Below are 21,149 nucleotides of genomic sequence, written 5' to 3'. Positions count from 1 at the left end.
AGCTGAGATAGCGATGAGGCTGGGGCTGAAGGAGGGGGAGCACGGGTGGGATGTAGCTGAGGAGTGGGGAGTTTGAGATATTGGAGATCAGTCTTGCAGCCTGGCAACTGTGCTGCGAAGCTGGTGGTCGATTAATTTGTTGTTTCTGGGGGATGCAAAACGTAACGTCGTCGATCTACACGTCACGTCACCAAAACCTTCTTCATCACAAATGGCTGAATCAGAACGACAAGAGAATCCCAAGTTCGGTATCCATTCGCTTATGAAGGTGAATTATTCTCAAACAAAAAAGCCCCCAGGTTATAGTGAAATGGCATTTTTTTTTTTGGAAACCCAATCCCTCTGCGTGTACCTGAATAGTATTCAATTGGAATGCTACTCCGTAGAGACTATTTGGACTGTTGTCATCTCTGCCTCCCGCTCTGCTTGCTCTAGCTTTGACATATCTGCTGATGAAATGATTTCCTTCACGGCTTGTTGGCAACGTGGGCAATCTCGCAGAAATGGAACGCGATCACGGAGCGTTGGATCGCGGAAATGTGATCGAGACTCTTGCACATACACAACCCCAGGGTTAGGATGACTCAATAAATCATCCCCATTATGCTCGCTAGCTTAGATTAGCATAATGTATGGCTGGCATCTTGAATTTGTAGACTCACTTTGTCACTGACCACCGAAAGCCGTCTCGTTCCCCCTTACTGCGCGATTCGAAGGTCGTCGGCCCTTGACGCCGCCTAAATGGATCAAGGCACGGCTCGTCTTTTCCATCTTCCCAGGACCATGAGCTGCTGAAATCAATCATGACTGATGCGCAGTTCATGAACACGTCTGGCTTGATGTCACTATGAACGGCTCTCCCACTATGCAGCGCGTCTATCTTTTCCATGCAATGAATATAGATGTGAATATACTCGGCGTCGATTCCATCATCATTATACAGCTCTTGCGCAACTTGGCGTGTCGAGTCGCTGATTTGTAATTCGTATTGGTTATTATGTACCTCTTTCCCATCAAGTAATTCGAGAATCACATCAGCAATCTGACAGGTCACATATTTAATACCCCTAGAGCTTCAATTAAAAGAGGCTGTAGAAAACGCAGGAAATATGGCTACTTTAGCACTGATAAAATATCTACAAATAGCTGCCAAAGTACAAAACGTAATATCGCTATGCAAACCTATATAGATGTATTATTAAAAATATGAGAGCGAAATATTGATCCATTTCGAGCGGGGATACATCCCCATACATATTATTAACTCATAGCAAGGTAGTTGAAAGAAATAAAATCAAATGGGATGAGAGAGGCGCTGAATAATTAAGATCTTTTAGGCAAATCACATATAGTTCATATTATCTCTACCCACAACTTTGACGATACACTGGTCCTGACCCGTTTTAATGTTATCTTCTGCTCACTAGCTTCCTGCAGTAGTTTATAGAAAAAGCAAATGGGTAAATCCTTAACCTCTTTATTCTATACGCTTTAACTCCCTATTCCCACATCCCTCAAAGCCGAAGCAATAAATAAATAAAAAGCAAAACGACAACACAGGTTTAAAATTTAAACCTCAGTAAATACTGCAAACCCCTCTGTATTTCTCTCAACGTCTTTTCCCCTTGAAAAAAGTCACATTAATGACATACATATATATATCCACCGGTTAGCTGCTCGCCCTTGTGGCATGGAAAGCTTTACCGCGCTGTTGAAGTCGGTGTCAGTTTGATAACCATGGAGAGGACATAAAAATGCATAGTTTGGAGATAAACTCACGTTGATAAACACCGACACCACAAGCGCCACCGCCGCCGCAACATACGCAGGGATAAACCTACACGTCGCATTAGCCCCATCTCATCATCAAATCTTAGAACAAGAGGTCGACTCACAACTTTCTCAAACTACCTACAATAGCCGCCACTGCGTCATCCCTGAGCGCCACAGGAATAAGCTCAATGGCATTTGAACTGGTGCCGCTGATCACGACACGAAGGTCCGCCTCAGAGAGGAGGGGGAAGAGAGAACGAAGGGAGGATAAGGCGGTGTTGATGAAGATTGCGCCACCGATAGAGAGGCCAAAGACGATGCCAATGAATTGCGCGAGCATCATAAAGCTGATAGCGGTTAGTGAGCGGACGTAGGTGGGAGGACGGAGTGATGGAAAGCTCACGCAATGGCATATGAGGTATCAGATGCAGGAACAACGGTCTGGATAGTTGCGTAACCAGCCTGGATGAAGGCACCGGCGCCGATGGCAACGAGGATCTCGTATCCGTAGATGTTGGCAACATTCGTGTTCTCATCAATGCGTGCTATTGCCATGGTTAGCTAAATAGTGAGACAAATGAGGCAAAACTCACAAAGTAAAACATCCCCCACCAGCAACAGTGCACCACCAACAAGATACCAAGGCTGATAATACCCGAGCTTGCTCATGAAGAACCCCTGCGCCATAATAGTCGCACTCAACACGATGATCAGCGGCAGCAGTCGCACCGCAGCCTCCAGGGCGTTATCACCACGGGAGAACTGGAAGTACACAGGGATATAATAGACTGGCAGGAATCCTGCAGCATTGCATCCAGCGGCCGCGACAAAGAGAAGACAAGCTTCCTTGCTACGGAGGAGGTGGGCGGGGAACATGCGCTCTGATTTTGTTGTGAACAGGGCGAGTTTCTGCTGGATGGCGAAGAGGATGAGAAAAACGCCAGCGAGGACAAAAAGGACGATTATGGGGGCGCTGTCCCAGGCGTATAGGGCATTTCCGAAGTTGATGGCCATGACAAGGCAGAGGATTGAGGCAATGGAGAGAGTGGCGCCGAGAAGGTCGAAGTTCTTACCACGGGCAACAAAGGAGGTAGACGGAGACGGGTCGAAGGCGGGGAGGAGGAAGACGTAGACCGGAGCGAATAGGCCGCCGATTACTGTGGAATGTTAGAAGTTGCTTCGCAGATTGAAAATGAGGAGAGGAACTCACTGAGATTCAGGTAGAACGCCCATCGCCAATTGACTTTGTCAAACCCACCGCCAACAACAGGCCCGAGGACTGTGCCAACACCCCAGATCAAACCAACCATCGAGAGGTACATTGGCCGCTCTGTATCATCGGTGTGTACGCTCAGAAGCGTCAGAATGCCAAAGTAAATTCCGTTTCCTGCCATACCAAGCAATACTCTGCCCACAATCATGGCACTCATATTTGGTGCAGCACCGCACAGCGCCGAGGCAGCCAGGAAAATCACAACAGAAATAAGATATAGGTGTTTGGCATTGTATTTTCCGTAGAGCTTTCCCAGCGGCAAGACCGTGACAATGGAACCGACCATGAAACCAACAGAGAGCCATGGGAGAAGCGGCACAGCGTGGAACTCGTTGGCGATCGAAGGTACGAGGTCAGCCACAATAGTGCCGTCGAGTGAGTACATGAACATGCTGCTCAAGACAGCGACAACGACGAGGAACCATTGAAAACCGTGAATTTGGCGTCCGGTGGGCGGGGATTCGGGTTCATGTGCGCGCTCGATGTCTGCATCAGCACCAGGGATGGGGAGGGAGTGGATAGAGGATTTTTCGGTGGGGTTTTGGGAGGCCATTTTGGTAGTGTGTGTTGGGGACGCGGTTGATTGGGTGAGAGGTGAAGGAGAAAGAGAATGGGAGGCGGAAGAGAGGAGAAAAGTAAACCAGTAACGGAGACGGGGAGTATGGAAACAAACAGGGAAGAGTGTGTCAATGAAGAAAGTTGGAAAAGAAAGAGAAAGAGTAAACCACGCATACATAGACTCTTACTTCCTTATTAGAAGCAAAGATATCCGCATTATTTTTCTTCAGCCCACAGGTAAGTAACAAGTAGCTGACATGTAACAGCGCTCACACCGAGCGTATTGGTCAGCCTCCCCGTGACTTATCTTATGTCCTTTAGTGTGATTATCTGCCTGTTTGATTTCTAATCATACTTCGTACTTCCAGTCAGCCTCGTCCTCCTTCGCGGTTACTCCTTCCATTTCGCATTCCATAAACAGACACCGTGAACCGTGGTCATGGTTGCTGTTTCTGTTGCTTACGCTGGGCTGGGATAGGATAGGGTAGGGTGTGGCTGGTAGAGTCACACAGCAGGTGAGATTGAAGTGAGATAAAAAAACGAACGGCGGGGTCTATGAAAATTGATTGATAACCCCAACAACGTGTCACAGCAGGGATATTCGAACAGGGGTAGGCGAGATGGGAGATCCCCCGTTCCTTCCCCGGTCTAAACCCTGTCATCCCGTGTTCGGTAGTCAGATCCTGGCTGACAACGGCAGGCGCCACATGCATTAGTGCGGCTGCCGCTTGTCATACGGCAAACCCCACGACAGCGATAAACACGGCTGAACGAGTTTCATAATGATGCCCAAGACGGCATTCAGCGCCATTATAGGCTTATGCCGACGAGGCGCTTACATTTCTTCTTGTTACTTACATAGCTGCGCTACTGACGGATGGTTACTTGCGAGATGAGTACAGATCGGGTGCGTACAGGCATGGAGCAGTGGCGGTGTAACAGCGAGCATGCAAGGAAAGCACGCCACGTACGTCCGTCGCGCCTTCCCTCGGATTGGCCCACAGCCTCTGGGTTGTTCCTTCCCGCTTTCTCACCCCAGCTATTTTGGATTCTGGCTTCCTTCCCGTAATTACTGCCTGGAATCGGCCGGCATTGTGTGACCACATTCCAAAGCAAACGTTGCACATAGGGATCAATAGAGAGCACCGTCACGTCACCGCTATTCTGGCTTATCTTATGCATCAGCCTTGCCTGACACGATGGTGAATTCTGTGGAGATGGCACAGTATAGTACAATTGGTGAGGTGTGCTTACGAGATGCGGGAAACAGAAGCGGACACAGCCACGGCACGAGGCGACTCAAGGCGGCATTATCCTTCCACGGCACGAATCGTCAGCTAACAACCTCGTGTCTCGGGAGAAGCGCATGCTCGTACTTTACGACGAACATACAGTCAACCACGACAGTTCTTCAATCTTCAATACGGCTCGTGTCTTGGAATAACTTCGCATCTCTAAGACAAACAGACGGATGGATGCGAACATATGTGCGCACGCAACCCTAACTTTACACCATATGTGGCACTATTTCGTGTCTCTTTGTGTCCCGCCGCCGTGTTCCCGTGTGCCTCGTCTCGGATCTCACAGCAGGCATTTCCAACACGACACTGCTTACGCCAACATTTATTCCCTTTCTGTCTGTTACCTAATACGGGCAAATACAAACACAGCACATACACCTCCACGCCCAAAATACCCAATCTCTATCTATCCCTTGCCTCTTCGGGTGCAAGCCGAGCTCTATATTTCCCATGTTGGCCGAAAAGGGAAATGGTGGCATGGTGTGACAGGTGGCGCTAATGCATGTCACAGTACCCATGTTGGTTTAGTGGCTTGGCACCAACGACACACAGTGGGGACTGCCACGACGAGAAGATGACTCGGTACGAGTACGACAACAATGATTGTATACGACATTATCGGCGGATTATCATCGAATATGACAGTGAGACTATGACCAGTTTATTGCATGTGCCTGATTAGAACGTGATTGATACAACCATTTCACTTCATTCTAACTGAACTCTAATCTAGTGACTGTAGTTATGAAAGAAAGGAGATTTTATACGACGACACTAACACTCATTTCATAGCAAAGGAAAGCGAAACGGAAATATAAAAAGGACAAATAAATATCCAACATCCAAAACAGCACACATAACGGCACCCTCAACCACTCAAGTTTAAGCATGCACCCTCTTCACAAAAATCATATCCATTCCGCTCTGCTTTGTAAACCAGTGGCCCAGCACCTTCCACTCTTTCTCGGGGTCGGCAAGCCGGAAGTCGTACATGCGAACAAGCGCAGGGATGAACTTGATGATCTCCATCATGGAGATGTTGCGGCCAATGCAAACGCGAGGTCCGGCTCCGAACTAGACGGGGTATGTTAGCCTTGTGTCACCGAACCAAGATAGAAAATGGGTGCCTGTAACCGCCCAAGGAGAAAAAACAAACAGCAACACAAACGAAACGAGCCACTCACAGCCATATTACATCTCTTCATCTCCCTCACCCTCTCCTCCCAAGCCTCCCCCTCATTCTCCTCACCCAACCACCTCTCTGGTCGGAAACTCTCCGCATCCTCCCCATACACACTCTTATTTGCATGCATCACCCAGCTATTCACCCCCACAATCGTCCCCGCTGGGATATACTGCCCCGCGATCGTCACGCCCCCCTCCGGCACCTCGCGCTCCAGCACAAACCCCGTCGCCGCGTGGGCGCGCAGCGCTTCAGTGACCACAGCATTGAGGTAAGGCAGTTTCGTACCATCAGCGTATTTGACAGGGGTGGTGAGAGCACCGCTATTGAAGGCGCCGTCGACCTCTGCTTGCAGACGAGAGTAGGCGCGGGGGGTGCGGCAGAGGAAGTAGAGGATTGCGCGGAGGCCGATGGCGGTGGAGTCGGAGCCGGCGATGAGGTTGGTGGTTGTGAGGGCGATGATCTCCTCGAATGTTAGTTTGGACGGGTCTTTTTCGGAGACTTCGAGGAGGCGGGCGAGGATGTCGCGGTGGGGTTTTGTGGTTGAGGAGGGGGATTTGCGTTTGTTGATCATTTTGATGGCGAACTGGTGGGTGTTAGCTTGTGTAACTGTTTGAATGGGGGGGAGGCGGGGACTCACATTCTGAACCTCGTTACTGCTCTCCAGCGGCAATACATGCGGTAAGACTGGATTCCCCAGCAAAAAGCGATGCATCCATGGAGCCTGCCCCACAACCGACAAATATGCCAATAGCCCATCAATCGTGCCAATACTCTTCCCCACATCGGTGCCCGTCTCCAGGAATCCAAGCTGCTCAGAGAAGTTGATCTCTCCTAGCGCATCAAAGGTGAAAAACTGCAGCCAAGACCCAATATCGAAGGCCTTGGTTCCACCAGCACCAACCTCATCGATGCGTTTCAGGAAAAGGTCGATCACGGGCTGCACGTGCGGCTCGAGATCTGCGAGTGCAGTCATCGAGTATGCCGTCACCGACGCGCGCTTTAGGCGTGCATGATACTGTTCCGAGCGCGTGGTAAACAGATTCGCGAGAAGCTTGCCTTTATACAACGCCTCGACAATAGGGTAAAATGCCGTCTTCGAGTAAATCGGCTTAAACCCATAGATAGTTGACATCGCCGCCGGGTCGTCGACGCTAATCATATTCGCACCCACGCGGACAAGTGGGCCGTACTTGCGGTGCGCGGCGATGTTTCGTTTGGGCATCTCTTCGTGCCATGCTGCGCTGATTTTCCAGAAGTTGCTGAAGGTGCCAGAGAAGGGCCCGGGGATGTGGGAGAGCCCGGTCAGGTAGCGGTAGTAGAGGATGTAGGCGGTGACGAGGAGGGGGACGTAGATGTAGGGGCGGAGGAGGGGGGAGAGGTAGGTGAGGGCGGGGAGGCGGTGGGAGTAGCTGTTGTGGAGGGAGGAGGGGAGGGAGAGGAGGGTGGAGTGGAAGGAGGGGATGGCGGGGGGGGTGGAGTTTTCCATGTTGGTGTGCTTTGTTGGTGTGCTCAGGATTTGAGAATATGAAATGAGGTAAAAGATAGATGTTGTTGAGGATAGAAGACAGTGAGCTTGAAGATTCAATTTCAAAATCGCGGACTCTCGTCCATTCTTGAACAAAATCCAATGTGCCGCATCTCTGCACTAGCCCTCATCCTTCTCAGCTATCGTTAAACAGAGAAATCAGCCCTCTGTAAAATAAAACATGCATTCTTCCCAAAACTAGCATTCTTTACCTCTGAGAATCGATCGTAACACACAGCTGAGCCACCCAAGGCGAACCTCGCTCCACACCCTGGCTCCTACGACGCAAAATCCCAGCTGCACACTCTGGCCCCCACAAATAGAATCTTCCAACTCCTCACACCAACCCTGAAACGCCACACACGGAAACTCCCTTAGCTGAACCCTCCCGCTCGTGAGTTCCCGTCTTGCCAATATCGGCCCCACCTCCGAGCGTAGGTAAGCGAAAGGCAGGGGAGGGCCCGACGAGCTTAGAAATAGGTATTATCAAATGCATGATTATCTCCGTACCTTTTCTAGACGCGTATGTATCCAAGATGCGGTGTAAAGTTGTACTGCTCGGTAAGCGGCGAGTTAGGCTGACAGGAGTCAGGAGGATGGGCTGGGGATGGAGGTATCCGGCTTATGTGTTGGTGGACAGGGAGAATTGGGTAAGGTATACGAGGTATACGAATTACGTGACGGTGAAGCAACAGGAAAAGATCAGAGAACCATGGAATGTTGTGGTTTGTCGTTTTGTAATCGACATCTCACTCGGCATAGACGAGTTCAGCAGATAAATTTGGCTATTCCCTCTTACCTTTGCATGATTCCTCAGAGATCAGAGTCTGATTTTTATCAAGTTTCAATTCAGCCCATCCCATCCCATCCAGTTTTTCTATTACGATATCCAGCTCCGAAAAACTAACAATTATGTCTGCCCCCACTGAACCACACGCTGACCCCTTCCGACACACCTGCCTCATCCCTTATGTCGAAGCTGCCACAGCACCGCCCCATATCGCTGAGAAAATCAACGTCCTACCCTTCCGTCGCAATATATTTCTCCTTTTGGCGCACTCCCCGGGCCTATTCCCACACATAATGGGCCTCATTGGGGGCTGCTTCAACAAGGATGTTCGCAAGATCCCCTTGCTAGACTGGGTAAGTCCTCACCTCCTACACCACATCTGCAACAGGCACAGTATCACTATAATGAGGTGAGAACAAGTTAACGCAAACAGCAACTCATCGTCCTTCGCACTGCCACCACCCTCGGTGCAAAGTACGAATACGACGTCAACCTCCCCGTCGCTGAAATTTTCAACTTGGGCGAGGAAAAGATAGCCGCCATCGGCTGCACTGCCTTCAGTGTGCGCCAAGGCGAAGGCCCATGGACTGACCGCCAGCGTGTAATCCTACGCGTGATAGACGAGCAGCTCGCAACCTACACTAACACCCCTGGCACGATCAATGATGCAGTGGAGATCTTGGGTCATGCGGAGTTGGTTGAGGTGCTCATTATTTTGGGGACTTATTCCACGCTTGCTAGAATCATTAATGGGTTGAGAATTGATGATGATCAGCCAATTAGGCCGGAGGGGTTAGAGGATATGCTGAAGGCTAGTGTTACGGAGTAGAGCGGGGTGTGATGTGATGAACGCAAGTGTAGTGCGTTGATGATGTTTAGCTACTTTTGGATTTTATTGATTTATTGAATTTATTTCTATTTGTATATTTCTGAGACAAATAAGGGAAGTTCCTGTGTGGGATCAATAAAAGTCTCACAACCCGTTCTACTGTAACAGTAACGAGACACAAAAATCACAAAGTGAGAAAATCTATATTCTTCGCCTAACTGATGTCGTGCCCTTATCTCGTGAAACCCCCTTTTTAACGCCCATCCACCATGTCATCGAGAACACAACGTCGCATCATGATCCCGTTACACAAATCTTTCCGTTGCACAGTATATCGAAAACATCCAACTTCCCGTACGTACGTACGGGTATTTGCATTTATCATTTTTTGCCACCCCCTTGGATCTGTCAGACTTGCATCGGATGTTTCTCCGCTTTACCCAATACAGCTGCGCCACGAGGATCTTTTGTAGGTACAGTTACACACGGGGAGTTTGGTAATGGAGAGGAGGTGAAATGCGCTGTGTTGGGTTTCTGATGTCAGGCTGATTATCAGCCGTTCTCGCCGTATCCTCGACGCGGAAACTGCCTCGCATGGCGAGCGTATAGCTTTCGTTATGGCCCGGGGATGCCGGGTGTCACGCGGGGAAATCCAGAAACAGCGGGAGAAGATAGTACAGGACCTCATGCAGTGAGCCACGGAATGAATACTCAAAATCCTTACGGACAATACAAAGTCAATGACAACAACGGCAAATGATTACGTGAGAAAATAGAGCTTAACAATCAACTTCATGTTAGTTGGATATCATGAAAGCAGCCGCAATGGCGTCAACGCAATATGATACTACAACTGCAATAATACGGCTTATTCCTAAGGCAGCACTCTAATAGTGGTATTAGTACCAAAACGGTCATAGTGAGAAACGTTTACAGGTATGAAATTGTAATAGTCAGAGGTAGAAACAGTCGAAAGTATACCAGTAGTGAGTAGTAGTGGGATAATTAGATTTCCATCTTTAGAACGGAGAACACTCCAGGAGCGGCTGTTGATTCATTTGCGGCACATTGACGGTGCGGCTATAAACGAGCAAAAATACCACTCTCATAATTCTGTTTTACCGGCTACTCGAGTATAAAAACAGGAGGGCGTGTAACGATCCACCGCCCCTTGCCGTCTCAATATCGACGAGTCCCAGCCTCCATGCTTCGCCCACTACTCCTGCTTTGGTTGCAGTTGCCACGCGCTCTGTGTCCCGCAACCACCCGCCAAACCCCTACTCGAAGAGAATGATCTGCTTCCTCTGCCCCAGAGCACCGCTCTTGGCGCGCTCCACAGCCTCGAGAAGCGCCCCCTTGCTCCCTTCTGCATTACCAACAGACCACTTCACCTTTTGCAAGCCAAGCGCGGGCAGCTGCAATTCTCCGTTGTTGAACAGCTCCACGAACCAGTTGAACAAGTCAACCTGCTCCTCAGCAGAACGCAGCCCCACCTGCGCAGACCCACGGAACCCCTTCATCGTCAGCTGTCGCGCAAACAGATCCGTGGGATCAATCGCGATGGGACCCCCTGCCGCCCCACTCAGGAATCCCAGCTGCACGTACGTCCCGCCCACGGCAAGAGCCTTGACTAGCCCGCGTCCGGAGGTCCCGAAGACCGAGTCCAGAGCGAGCATGATGCGCTTATTTTTAACGCGGGCATCCCCGGCGAGGGCACTCTCCGTAACGACAATTTCAGCCCCAAGCTTGCGGAGAGCCGTTTCGACTTTCTCTAGCTCGTAAGCCTCGCGGTCGCGGACAACGTTGATGACGTTAACCCCGCGACGGCGTGCGAACTGGATGACAAACTGAGCCAGGAGTGAGGTTCCAGCATTCTGGATGATGTAGTCACCAGGTTTCAAGGCTCTCATGTCTTCCACGAGGCAGAATGCAGGGGCGATCCCAATGCGGAGGATGGATGCGAAAGCCAGGTCCGTAGGATATGTAACCCTCTGGAGTGACGCAGCGTCGAGCACAGCATGGGTGCGCCAAGTGCCTGTCCCGAACTTGCTCGGCACAACGAGGTCACCGGGCGAGAGGGTGGTCACGCTTCTTCCGATCTTGAGAACCTCGCCCACGCCGTCGTAGCCTAGGATGGGCTCGTCAAGGTGTGTGTGGGATGGCTTAACAGGGTAGACGCCTGCGAGCACCAGGATGTCGAGGGGGTTGATTGGGGCTGCGAGCATCTTGATGAGGACCTCGTTTGCCTCGAGCTTATCAACGGAATATTTTTGGGCGTGGAAGTTCACGGCTGGCACCTGGGTGCCGCTTGCAATGGTGAGAACTTGGGCCATGGTGAATGTGAATAAATGTGAGATTGATTGATTTCTGGAAAACGTGTGATTTGAATGTAAGATCTTAGATTATTCAGTAAAAAAGGATGGGATAAAGTGAAAGAGGAACAAAGGCGAGAATATTTGAAGTATGGTTAGTGGTGGGCAGCACAGTGAAGTCGTGGTTGTTTGTTTGTGGTCTCGGCAAAATCCATCACATTACAAATTACAAAGCAACTTTATGGACATATGCTTACGGAATACAAACGGTTTCTGTGCACGTCTACTACATTGATTAAGAAAATGCCGCCAAATGACTTAAATGTTGTTCTTTGTTCTTTCCTCTTTGCGTTTCAATTTTTATTACTGCTGTAACCTCTTCTCATGTCAGCTACGGTGTGATTATAGCGCCGTGTGGCGCTCTGCCATCACAAACAGAATATATACGGGTTTTGGGTCGGGACAAGATGGGGTGAGAAGCTTGGTATATTCCGCGCCTAACTCTTAATTGCCATGAATTTTAGCCCCCATATTATGTTTCTTGCGTGTATTACACTCTAGCTTGGCGCTCTAGCCTAATCTTCTACAGGATCACGGCACCCCTTGTGAAGGCTCAGCGTCTCATCCTATCTGCTTGCCTCTTTGCCGTTTGAATTCGTAACCCTCAGCTCTGACTGGATCCTGAAACAGCAAGGGGCTATAAGCCTCGTAATGGCTATGATTTCTAAGACCACAATCTTGGTACCTTGAAGCAGTCATACCACGTTTTTAGCCCAAGGGGCTGAATCTGCCTGGTCAGCCACCATCGATTACAGCGTCTCGTAATACCCTCGCACCTCATACTTACACTGGCTGACTCGGATTTACGCGGAGCATCTACTCAGAAGGGGAAATAGCCGCGGGGCCAGTTACCATGGCTATCTCCATGTACCCTTTCGCGCGCCTGGAAAGAGGCTAATGCCTGATTTGTCGTATTCTTAGATTCTCCTAGCAGCTCATCCCAAGCACATTAGAACCGCCTTTGGGCTGGATGTTGCTAGTCATGGGCCAAATACTGCAAGGCGTATTGTAGATGGGGCTGTAGTATTGCAGCAGTCGGTGATAAAGGTAGGGGTGTTCGTTTCGGAGTGGATTATCAGGAAGAGACTGTCTAGACCGTGGAATATATAATGTTGATATTTCCTCTCTCTTTCGCCGTTCTAGAATATCAATCACGAGCAAGCACAACTTTTTTCTCATTTCGTCTCTCCTCTTTGCCTTTGACTTCTTCTCTTTACCTTTACTTTAACCAGTAATCGAGATGGCTATTCAAGTTGTGCAGCGATCCCCTGCCACGGTATTCCTCAGGGGCCACAAGCTCTTCCTTGAGTTGGAGCTTGACCAAGTCTCAGGCTTTGAGGGCATCTTCAAAGCCCTCAATTCTTCCGCATCCAATATCGAAGCCTTGACGGCTGGGTCAGATGGCCTTGTCCACTCGTTGTTTGAGAGACAGGCCAAGAAGACTCCCAATGCAATCGCCGTCCAGTTCGAGAACCAAGATGAGCTGACCTACCAGCAGCTCAACGAAACTGCCAATGGTGTGGCACGCCAGCTGTCTTGGGCCAGAAATACCATTGTGCCCATTGCCGTCTCTAGGTCTATAAACCTGATTGTTGCCTTACTGGCAGTTTTGAAGGCCGGAGCAGCCTATGTGCTCCTCTCAACTGACTCCCCTGCGGAGCGGAATCGGTTTATCGTCAACGACACCAAAGCATTATTCGTCATCACCGATTCCACAACTGAGGGAAGCTTCACGCCTGCTCAAGAAGCATCTATCGAGGATCTTGTCACCGTGTCACAGGCAATGAGTCCAAAATATCTCACCAATGTCAACAATTATCAAGACCCATCAGACACCGCCTATGTCATCTACACATCCGGCACAACTGGGCACCCTAAAGGTGTTATTCTTCCTCACTCTGCTGCCCATACTGGGATATCTGCACTTCCCGATTTGGATGTATCACAACCCTTCAGACAGCTGCTCTGCCATTCTCCCATCTTCAGCGCCGCACAACGCACCATCCTCGGGGCTCTATGCCGTGGTGGCACATTATGCCTTGCTAGCAAAGAGAATATCACCCTGTGTCTAAGCGACACCATTGAGGAAATGGGCATCTCGTCACTTGAGATTACACCAAGCATGCTCAAGCTTATCGATCCATTAAATGTACCTTCGGCTATCAAAAGGATCACACTTGGTGGCGAAGCCGTCGGCCCGGAACTTGTTGAGACTTGGGCAGGAAAGGTCGAGCTGATCGGTGCATATGGTCTTAGCGAATGCACTCAGGTATGCCGCCCCAATCCCAGAGCAGAAACGACAGGACACTAACGAATAGTAGTTAAATATGAGACATCTCCTGAAGCCCGGTCATTCGGCACGAACTATTGGAATGCCTTCAGATAGTACGTAACATTCGGGGCTGATGCCCCTTGCATGCGGAGTAGTATTTTGATATGAAGCAACTAACCGTGACACAGGCACAACATATATCGTACTTGCTCCGAATACCCTCAATCGCGTGCCACCAATGACCTCTGGCGAGCTATGCCTTGGTGGAGACCAACTTGGCAAGGGGTATCTTAACCTTCCAGAGAAAACTCGGGAAGTCTTCATCAACAATCCCTACGGAGCTGGACGCCTCTATCGGACAGGTGACATGGTCATCGAGAATGACGACGGAACAATCGAGCTTATTGGAAGAATCGACCAGCAGACAAAGATTGACGGCCAACGAGTAGAGCCAAGCGAGTCAAACTTCATAATCCAGGTCCAACCTGGCGTCGTCCAATCCATTGTGGTGTCTGCCGTTGTTCTCAATAGGAATTCTCTGGTTGGTGTTATTGTGCCCGAGAAGGGGAAGGAGTGGTCGTCTCTCATCAGAGAGATACGCCTAGAGCTGGGAGCTCTGCTCCCTCATTACGCCATCCCTCGATACTGGGTCCAGCGCGAAGAATTGCCTCTCACAGCGAGCGGAAAAGTTGACATATCCAGCCTCCAAAAGGCGGTTGAAGCGATGGATGCAAACAAGCTGATCAAATTGTCTATCACACCATCAATCCTTACACCACAATCGTCACATGCATCACTCCGACTCGCAGAAGCCACTGATAAACTTGAAATTAGTTCCGATGCTAAGATTGCTGAGACAATTGCTTCTGCTCTCTCTATATCGCCAGACACGGTTGATTTCAGTGTTTCATTCCAGGAGCTTGGTGGCTCGTCCCTGGACGCCATTGTTGTAGCATCCAACCTGAGAAAAATTGATATTCACATTTCCGTTTCGGATATCTTGCAGTCTGAGTCGATAAGGCAGATGCTTGATTGCCAAACTGAGCCAAATTTGGAAATTGCAACCCCTCCAGCGCCTTTCTCTTTACTCCCACAGGGAGCAAAGATTAATCTAGCCGGGCTTGAAGACGCCTATCCCGTCACGCCGCTTCAGGAAGGCATCCTGGCAGACTCCATCTTGGGTACTGTCAACTATGTCTATCAGCGCACGTATCAGCTACAGGGAGTCAGCTCTTCTCAGGTACAGGCGGCAATGAATCAAGTCTTAGCTCGCAGCAATATGCTACGAACGGTCTTTTACCCACACAAACGGAGTTTCGTTCAGGCAGTTAAGAAAACCGCGGAAATCCCTTGGACAGTCATTAAAGGGGCTTCATTAGACAGTGTCGTGAAGGAATCAAGCAAAGAGGAAATGCCTCTCGATGAGCCTCTCATCAGGGTTACTGTTATCGACGAAGATATTCTTCTCCTCGAGATGCACCACAGCCTGTTCGACTTCTGGTCTAGCCAATTCGTTATCCAGGATACTATTGCAGTCTTGCAAGGGAAATCGACGATTCCTCGCCTGCCTTTTAGTTCATACGTCGCCTTTCAGCAACACACACACGATGAGAAGGCTAAGGAGTTCTGGAGAGGCTATCTTCAGTCGGCTACGCCAACCGTCGTTGATCTCGGGATTAGTGCACAGGCTATTGAGCCTTTCGTCTTAAAATCCACAATTGACCATGGCTTGACAGAATATAGCCACAATTATGGTGTAACCATGGGTGCCTTCGTCCATGCCGCCTGGGCTTTAACTCTTGCTTCGATGCTCAATACTCGAGACGTAACTTTCGTCGCAGCATTTTCAGGACGAGATGCCGACCTAGACGGAATCTTGTCACTAGATGGCCCGACTCTCAATACTGTGCCCATGCGGGTTCAAGTAGATGAAGGGCTACATGCCGTTGACTTCGCAAAGGCAGTGCAAAGCAATCTTTGGGTTCTATCCAGATTCGCCCACTCTGGGATGCGAAATGCCCTGACCGAGGGATCCATGAAACCAAGTGCCTTTAACACCATGGTTAATATACTTGTGAAGCAAGATGACTCTCTCGTCGCTGGCCCATTGGTGCCGATTATTACCCACGGAGACAACTTCACGCAGTGAGTGACCCCTGTCGTTTTGTAGTACTTCAATCATTGTTCAAACTAACATCGCAATTAGATACATCACCATTGAGATCAGCGAAACAGACCCAACATCAGTCAAGATGCTAGTGCCTTTCGCTGGAGATTTGCTTTCCGCCGAGACTTTACTAGGCAGATTTGTTCAAATCGTGGGCGGCATGATCGGAAATCCCGAGGGGGTCGCAGCTCAGATGTCTAATGAGGTTTCCTCAGTTTATGAAGACTCGGCCGAAGAAATTCCAAGGCTTGCAACGTCATATCCAGAATTTGGACTTGCACATGCTGCTTTTGAGTCTTTTGCAGCATCTACTCCGTCAAAGACTGCTATTCGCACGGCCTCAGGGGAAATGTTGTCTTATGCAGAGCTCAATGGAAAGGCCAATAGCTTTGCTGCCTGGCTCATTTCAGAAGGTGTCCAGCATGGCGAGATGATCCCTCTCTACATGGAAAAATCGACGGAAACCTTGATCTCTATCCTCGGCATCATTAAAGCCGGCGCTTCCTTTACGCCTCTCGATCCACTCAATCCGCATGATAGAAACGCATTCATCGTTAAAGATGTCGAGGCGAAGCGAATTGTCACAGATGAACACACCAGAAGCGCTTGTGCATCTTTTGGTGTTGAAATGATTATCACCGAGGACATGGAGCTTCCTTCTGACTCTTCACAGAACCCTGTGATTCCAGAGCTCACTCCAGAAAGCGTGATCTACGCAATCTACACTTCTGGTTCGACAGGATTGCCAAAAGGTGTCGTTGTACAACATTCAGCTGTGACAGCTTCGACAGAGGGTATGATTGAAGCCACAGCCGTGACTTCCGATTGGAATGCTCTGTGGGTCCTCAACTATGTTTTCGATGCTTCCTATTATGATGTTTTCACCATCTTCTCGGCTGGGGCGACTTTATGCCTCGCACCACAGGATGAGCTACTATCAAACCTCGCCAGCTATATCAACAAATTGGAGATCGAGCAGGTGATGCTCACACCGACGATTACCAAGCTCATTTCTGGTGGCCCAGCAGAAGTGCCCGGTCTGAAGGTGTTGAATGTGTGCGGCGAGAAAATTGATGTGAACATCCTGAACTGGGCACAGAGTGTAGATGTTTATAACGGGTAAGTGTCTCCCGCAGATCGAGGTACCCAAACAGGGCTAACCAGATTCTAGTTATGGTCCCACTGAAGCCACGATTCTCATGACTGTTTCGCATGTAAAGCCAGACGGCAGTCTTAACAGTATCGGATACCCATTAAAGCATGTTACCACAACCGTCGTCTCGCCTGAAGCTGGCAACTTGGAGCCCGTACCACGTGGTACTGTAGGAGAACTCTGTGTCCGCGGGCCGCAACTTGCAAAGGGATACCTCAATCGCCCTGAACAAACGGCTGCAGCCTTTGTCCGCGACACTGATGGAGAGCCTCTCTATAGAACCGGAGACCTGGCACGATGGGCAGATGATGGGAGCCTTGAGTACGTATGCCCATCACATCAAGGAGCTATCACCAACTGTGTCACAGATGTCTCGGCCGAAAGGATTATCAGATCAAGCTTAACGGTTTCCGCATCGAGCTTGGTGAGATTGAAAACGCAATCCTCGTAACTGAGGAAGTCGACGCTGCTATCGTATCCGTTGCTGAATTACACGGAAAGCGCCAGCTTGTTGCATTCTGCATCTTCAAAGGCGACCATCTTCCGAATAACACGGCAATGCTGCCAGCGGACGACTACTTGGACAGGATTTTAAGCCTTTCATCCCGGCTCACTACACTCTCGCATTATATGGTGCCAAGTCTCTTCCTGCCTTTCAGAAGCTTCCCAACTCTCCCGTCTGGAAAGTCAAACAGGAAGGCCCTCATAGCAGTTGCAGAGCAGATGACGAATTCCGAGATTACAACATATCTGCCTCGCGATAATGGTTCGGACGAATTCGTGGCTGCCTCAACTGAAGAAGAGCTGGTGATGCGACAGGCGTGGGCGTCGGTTCTCGACGAGCCTGAGGAATCGATCGGTGCGAGTTCCATCTTTCTCAGTCTTGGAGGAGACTCAATATCCGCCATCAATGTTGTTGCTGCCTGTCGAAAGCTTTCCTATAACATCTCCGTATCCCATATTCTCTCCAACCCAACTCTCGGAGAGCAGGCGAAAAATCTCAAAGCAGCACAAAAGAAGAAGGTCGTCGCAGAAGTCAAGTATGAGACTCCGCAATCATTGTTGTCGGCCATGGGAAATGCTGGCATTGATTTTCATCAATATATTGAGGATTTTTATCCTTGTGGTGCTGGCCAGATTGAGTTCTTGACTCAAGGGCACAAGAAGCAACAGTTCTGGAATCTCACTGCTTGTCGAGAACTTCCCCCACACTTCGATCTCCAGCTCTGGAAAGATACCACGAGGGAGCTGACGGCCAGAAATCAAATCTTGAGAACAATGTACTTCCAAGTCGATCAAATTGACGAATCATCTTGGTATCAGGTAAGTCCATGATAACTACGAAAAATTGACAGCATCGTCTAACAGTATTATAGATCATCCTCAGAGAGCCGGTAATGGACTTTGAGCACATCTTCTACGCCACTGACGCAGAGAAGCTGGGCCACATGGAGAGCTTGCGGGACGGGCTCTTTACCTTTGGCAGGCCCAATATCAAGTATAGGCTCCTCCAATCCCTGACAGACGGCGCGAGGACACTGTGCATCAAGGTAGATCATGGATCGTATGATGGAACCCTTCTCCGGATCTTCGACGACCAATTCAGGGCCATCGCTCGCGGTGATACAAATATCCCTCCTGTCAATTCATTCAAAAAATTCATTGACTGGGCACATGGTGTCGATCGAAGCGAAGCACTGCGATACTGGAAGCGTTCGCTCCACTCATACACTCCCAGACACAACCTACCATTACAGCCTATTTCAGATCGACTGAAGTTTGCTGTGGTAAATGCAGACGTGGATAGCACTGCATCCGCTTTTGGCGTCACAGCCTCAACCGTCTTCCAAGCCGCCTATTCAATCGTTGCTGGCAAGCTGACTGGGGCCAACGATGTACTGGTCGACAACCTCCTCACTGGCCGCAACGCAGATGTCGAGAACCCGCAAACCTTGAACGGGGCGTGTGCAAACTTTCTACCTTTCCGATCGAAGCTGTCCAGCAAGGAGTCGATCGCCAAGTTCCTCAAAGACACGCAAGCACAGTTCTGGGACACGACTGAGCATGGTGCAGTTGGTCTTAATGACATGTACAAGACGTTGAATAGAGACAGGCAGGTGCATTCCGCAAAACTGCTCTATTGCTTTCAGCCATTTGAGCCTGCTCCTGCGACGGCCAAGCCTGATCCTATGAGGTGGATCGTCATGGCGCAGAGCAAGGTCTTCATGACTATCAACTATGCCTTGATGGTGGAGGTCCAAAAGACTGCAAAGGGCCACCGGTTTAAGCTGCAATGGGATAGTAAGGCTTTGAACGATAGCCAGGCTGACAAATTCGCTGAACTGTTCAGCGCGGTTTTGACAATGATGGGTGAGAACAAAGATGGGCGACTGGCTGAGTTGATGGGTATTGAGACGGATTTGGAAGCTTTGTGGAAGGCTTGAAATTGTTATGGCTTTGATGTTTGTCTCTTATCTGTTGGATTTTTTATTTATGACAGTTTCATCTCGTTTATAGACTTGTTTAGAGGTTTATCTGCCGTTTGGATTTATTATAGAGGGTCATGACATGATGCAGTATTAGATAACTTTAGTTAACAAGGCTGAATTAAGAGGGCTGTATTTGTTTGCCTTGTTTATTAGCTTTGCCAAAAAGATGAGTGCCCATAGTTCTAACGTGTAGTCGATTGTTATTATCTGCAACATTCACCAATATACAACCCACAACTCACACCAAACAACCCAATCTCATCTACGCAACTGCATCACAGTAAGATTTACAGTTCCACTATAAGTCTTAAATCTAGCTAATATGTTATAGAAGATGGGAAACAACACAGATGAGGTTGGTTTCCCTGTAACATGCAACTGTCAGGTCCAATTTTCACTATGACTAACGGTCTCAGAAGGAGCCCAAGATCGGCGAAAGTAGCACTGATGCGTATTCTCCTGAAAAATACCGCAAATGCCTCCAAGAGATAGAAGAGAAGGGCATTGGAAAAGCCCGCCAGGAGCTAAAGGACAAGGGAATGTGGCCGGCGAAGCCAGGAGACATACTTGACAAGATACACGCGATAAAATGGTCACCGACTATGTCCGAGGAAGATTCCAAGCGCAATGTTCAGGATTTCAACCGCCTCTTTGAAGAGTTCATTACATGGGCAGTCGAAGACCTCAATGCGAACAAAAATAACCCTGAGACTGTGAAGTTCCATCAGTTTCTTTGCGCCCAGCTCACAGAGGTTGGAAACAATGCTGTTGCAATGGCAAGTTTGAGTTATATTTTTTATCCTCTGATACTAACTTCACCTAGGCCAAGGATAACAAATAGAGTCACCCCATAATATGGCTAGCCAGTCTCTTGTTATACGGTTAGGTTCGAATATCCGTGCTTTGATGCATCTGGCTAATTATTACAGTCAAAGCACTTCGCAAGGACTCGTACGGAATTGGTATTCAAGGCGTGAAAGTCTCGCGGAAATGGACAGATAAAGCCTTCAGATTTGAGAATTGAAACCGAATTAACCTGTGATATTTACTATGAAATATGTGAATAATGATGATGCGGTGCTCCAAATACTGCGGCATCTATATAGTGTGCCTTTTCCCAGCGAACGGAGTGATGTTCAACTGGATCAGGCCGTTCGATAAATAGCATGCTCCATTTGGCGTGCGTCGCGATTCTCGGTGAACACTGTCACGGGGCAAAAATATATATCCACTTGTGGCAGTTCTTCTCGATTTTTTAAACGCTTGAATTGATTGTATGATTTGAAACCCTCTATTTTCGTCGCTGTTGCGGAAACGGGCAGAAGTGTAACGAGTGCCATACTGACAGACAAGCAACCAATCAGTTTGCAACTAACCATATGTTGCATGCTTGGTTGGCCAATAAACAGGGTTTGATAGCTCGGGGAATATCGACAAGAAGAAATATACTGCACTTAGATA

At 49.1% G+C, this 21,149-nt stretch overlaps 6 protein-coding genes across 6 annotated transcripts; 3 read left to right on the top strand and 3 right to left on the bottom strand.

Moving 5' to 3' along the window:
- Positions 1 to 375: 375 nt before the first annotated feature.
- Positions 376 to 3,599, bottom strand: VE01_01442 (uncharacterized protein; the record flags this gene model as incomplete). Its single annotated transcript, XM_018270964.1, has 7 exons — positions 376 to 610; positions 663 to 1,042; positions 1,780 to 1,837; positions 1,896 to 2,120; positions 2,177 to 2,318; positions 2,367 to 2,930; positions 2,984 to 3,599. The coding sequence occupies 7 exons, from the start codon at positions 3,597 to 3,599 to the stop codon at positions 376 to 378; spliced, it is 2,220 nt and encodes a 739-aa protein (XP_018134006.1).
- Positions 3,600 to 5,787: 2,188 nt separating this feature from the next.
- On the bottom strand, positions 5,788 to 7,577 carry VE01_01441 (uncharacterized protein; the record flags this gene model as incomplete). Its single annotated transcript, XM_018270963.1, has 3 exons — positions 5,788 to 5,979; positions 6,090 to 6,674; positions 6,729 to 7,577. 3 exons carry the CDS (start codon positions 7,575 to 7,577, stop codon positions 5,788 to 5,790), a joined length of 1,626 nt encoding a protein of 541 aa, XP_018134009.1.
- Positions 7,578 to 8,528: 951 nt separating this feature from the next.
- Positions 8,529 to 9,235, top strand: VE01_01440 (uncharacterized protein; the record flags this gene model as incomplete). Its single annotated transcript, XM_018270962.1, has 2 exons — positions 8,529 to 8,759; positions 8,840 to 9,235. The coding sequence occupies 2 exons, from the start codon at positions 8,529 to 8,531 to the stop codon at positions 9,233 to 9,235; spliced, it is 627 nt and encodes a 208-aa protein (XP_018134008.1).
- A 936-nt stretch (positions 9,236 to 10,171) lies between these two features.
- VE01_01439 (uncharacterized protein) lies at positions 10,172 to 11,731 on the bottom strand. The gene has a single exon (XM_018270961.2). It carries the CDS (start codon positions 11,566 to 11,568, stop codon positions 10,513 to 10,515), a length of 1,056 nt encoding a protein of 351 aa, XP_018134167.1. The 5' UTR covers positions 11,569 to 11,731; the 3' UTR covers positions 10,172 to 10,512.
- A 1,036-nt stretch (positions 11,732 to 12,767) lies between these two features.
- VE01_01438 (Nonribosomal Peptide Synthase (NRPS)) lies at positions 12,768 to 19,813 on the top strand. Its single transcript, XM_018270960.2, has 7 exons — positions 12,768 to 13,876; positions 13,929 to 13,992; positions 14,068 to 16,024; positions 16,086 to 17,165; positions 17,218 to 17,520; positions 17,568 to 18,522; positions 18,576 to 19,813. Exons 1-7 carry the CDS (start codon positions 12,848 to 12,850, stop codon positions 19,641 to 19,643), a joined length of 6,456 nt encoding a protein of 2,151 aa, XP_018134168.1. The 5' UTR covers positions 12,768 to 12,847; the 3' UTR covers positions 19,644 to 19,813.
- A 92-nt stretch (positions 19,814 to 19,905) lies between these two features.
- On the top strand, positions 19,906 to 20,725 carry VE01_01437 (uncharacterized protein). The gene is made up of 5 exons (XM_059463362.1): positions 19,906 to 19,968; positions 20,020 to 20,043; positions 20,108 to 20,464; positions 20,512 to 20,569; positions 20,618 to 20,725. Exons 2-4 carry the CDS (start codon positions 20,023 to 20,025, stop codon positions 20,527 to 20,529), a joined length of 396 nt encoding a protein of 131 aa, XP_059320034.1. The 5' UTR covers positions 19,906 to 19,968; positions 20,020 to 20,022; the 3' UTR covers positions 20,530 to 20,569; positions 20,618 to 20,725.
- The last annotated feature ends 424 nt before the right edge of the window (positions 20,726 to 21,149 follow it).

Source organism: Pseudogymnoascus verrucosus (genome assembly GCF_001662655.1).
Source record: "Pseudogymnoascus verrucosus strain UAMH 10579 unplaced genomic scaffold scaffold_4, whole genome shotgun sequence".
NCBI classification, from domain to species: domain Eukaryota; kingdom Fungi; phylum Ascomycota; class Leotiomycetes; order Thelebolales; family Thelebolaceae; genus Pseudogymnoascus; species Pseudogymnoascus verrucosus.
Note: the sequence above shows the minus strand (reverse complement) of the source record. Positions and strands in the feature narration are given on the sequence as shown.

Bases quoted from the DNA above. Each gene is read 5' to 3' on its own strand.
- VE01_01439 (XM_018270961.2), bottom strand. From the start codon at position 11,568: ATGGCCCAAGTTCTCACCATTGCAAGCGGCACCCAGGTGCCAGCCGTG.
- VE01_01438 (XM_018270960.2), top strand. From the start codon at position 12,848: ATGGCTATTCAAGTTGTGCAGCGATCCCCTGCCACGGTATTCCTCAGG. The intron at 13,993-14,067 runs GTACGTAACATT...ACCGTGACACAG, and splicing joins TATTGGAATGCCTTCAGATA to GCACAACATATATCGTACTT. The intron at 17,521-17,567 runs GTACGTATGCCC...ACTGTGTCACAG, and splicing joins GCAGATGATGGGAGCCTTGA to ATGTCTCGGCCGAAAGGATT.
- VE01_01437 (XM_059463362.1), top strand. From the start codon at position 20,023: ATGGGAAACAACACAGATGAG. The intron at 20,044-20,107 runs GTTGGTTTCCCT...CGGTCTCAGAAG, and splicing joins TGGGAAACAACACAGATGAG to GAGCCCAAGATCGGCGAAAG.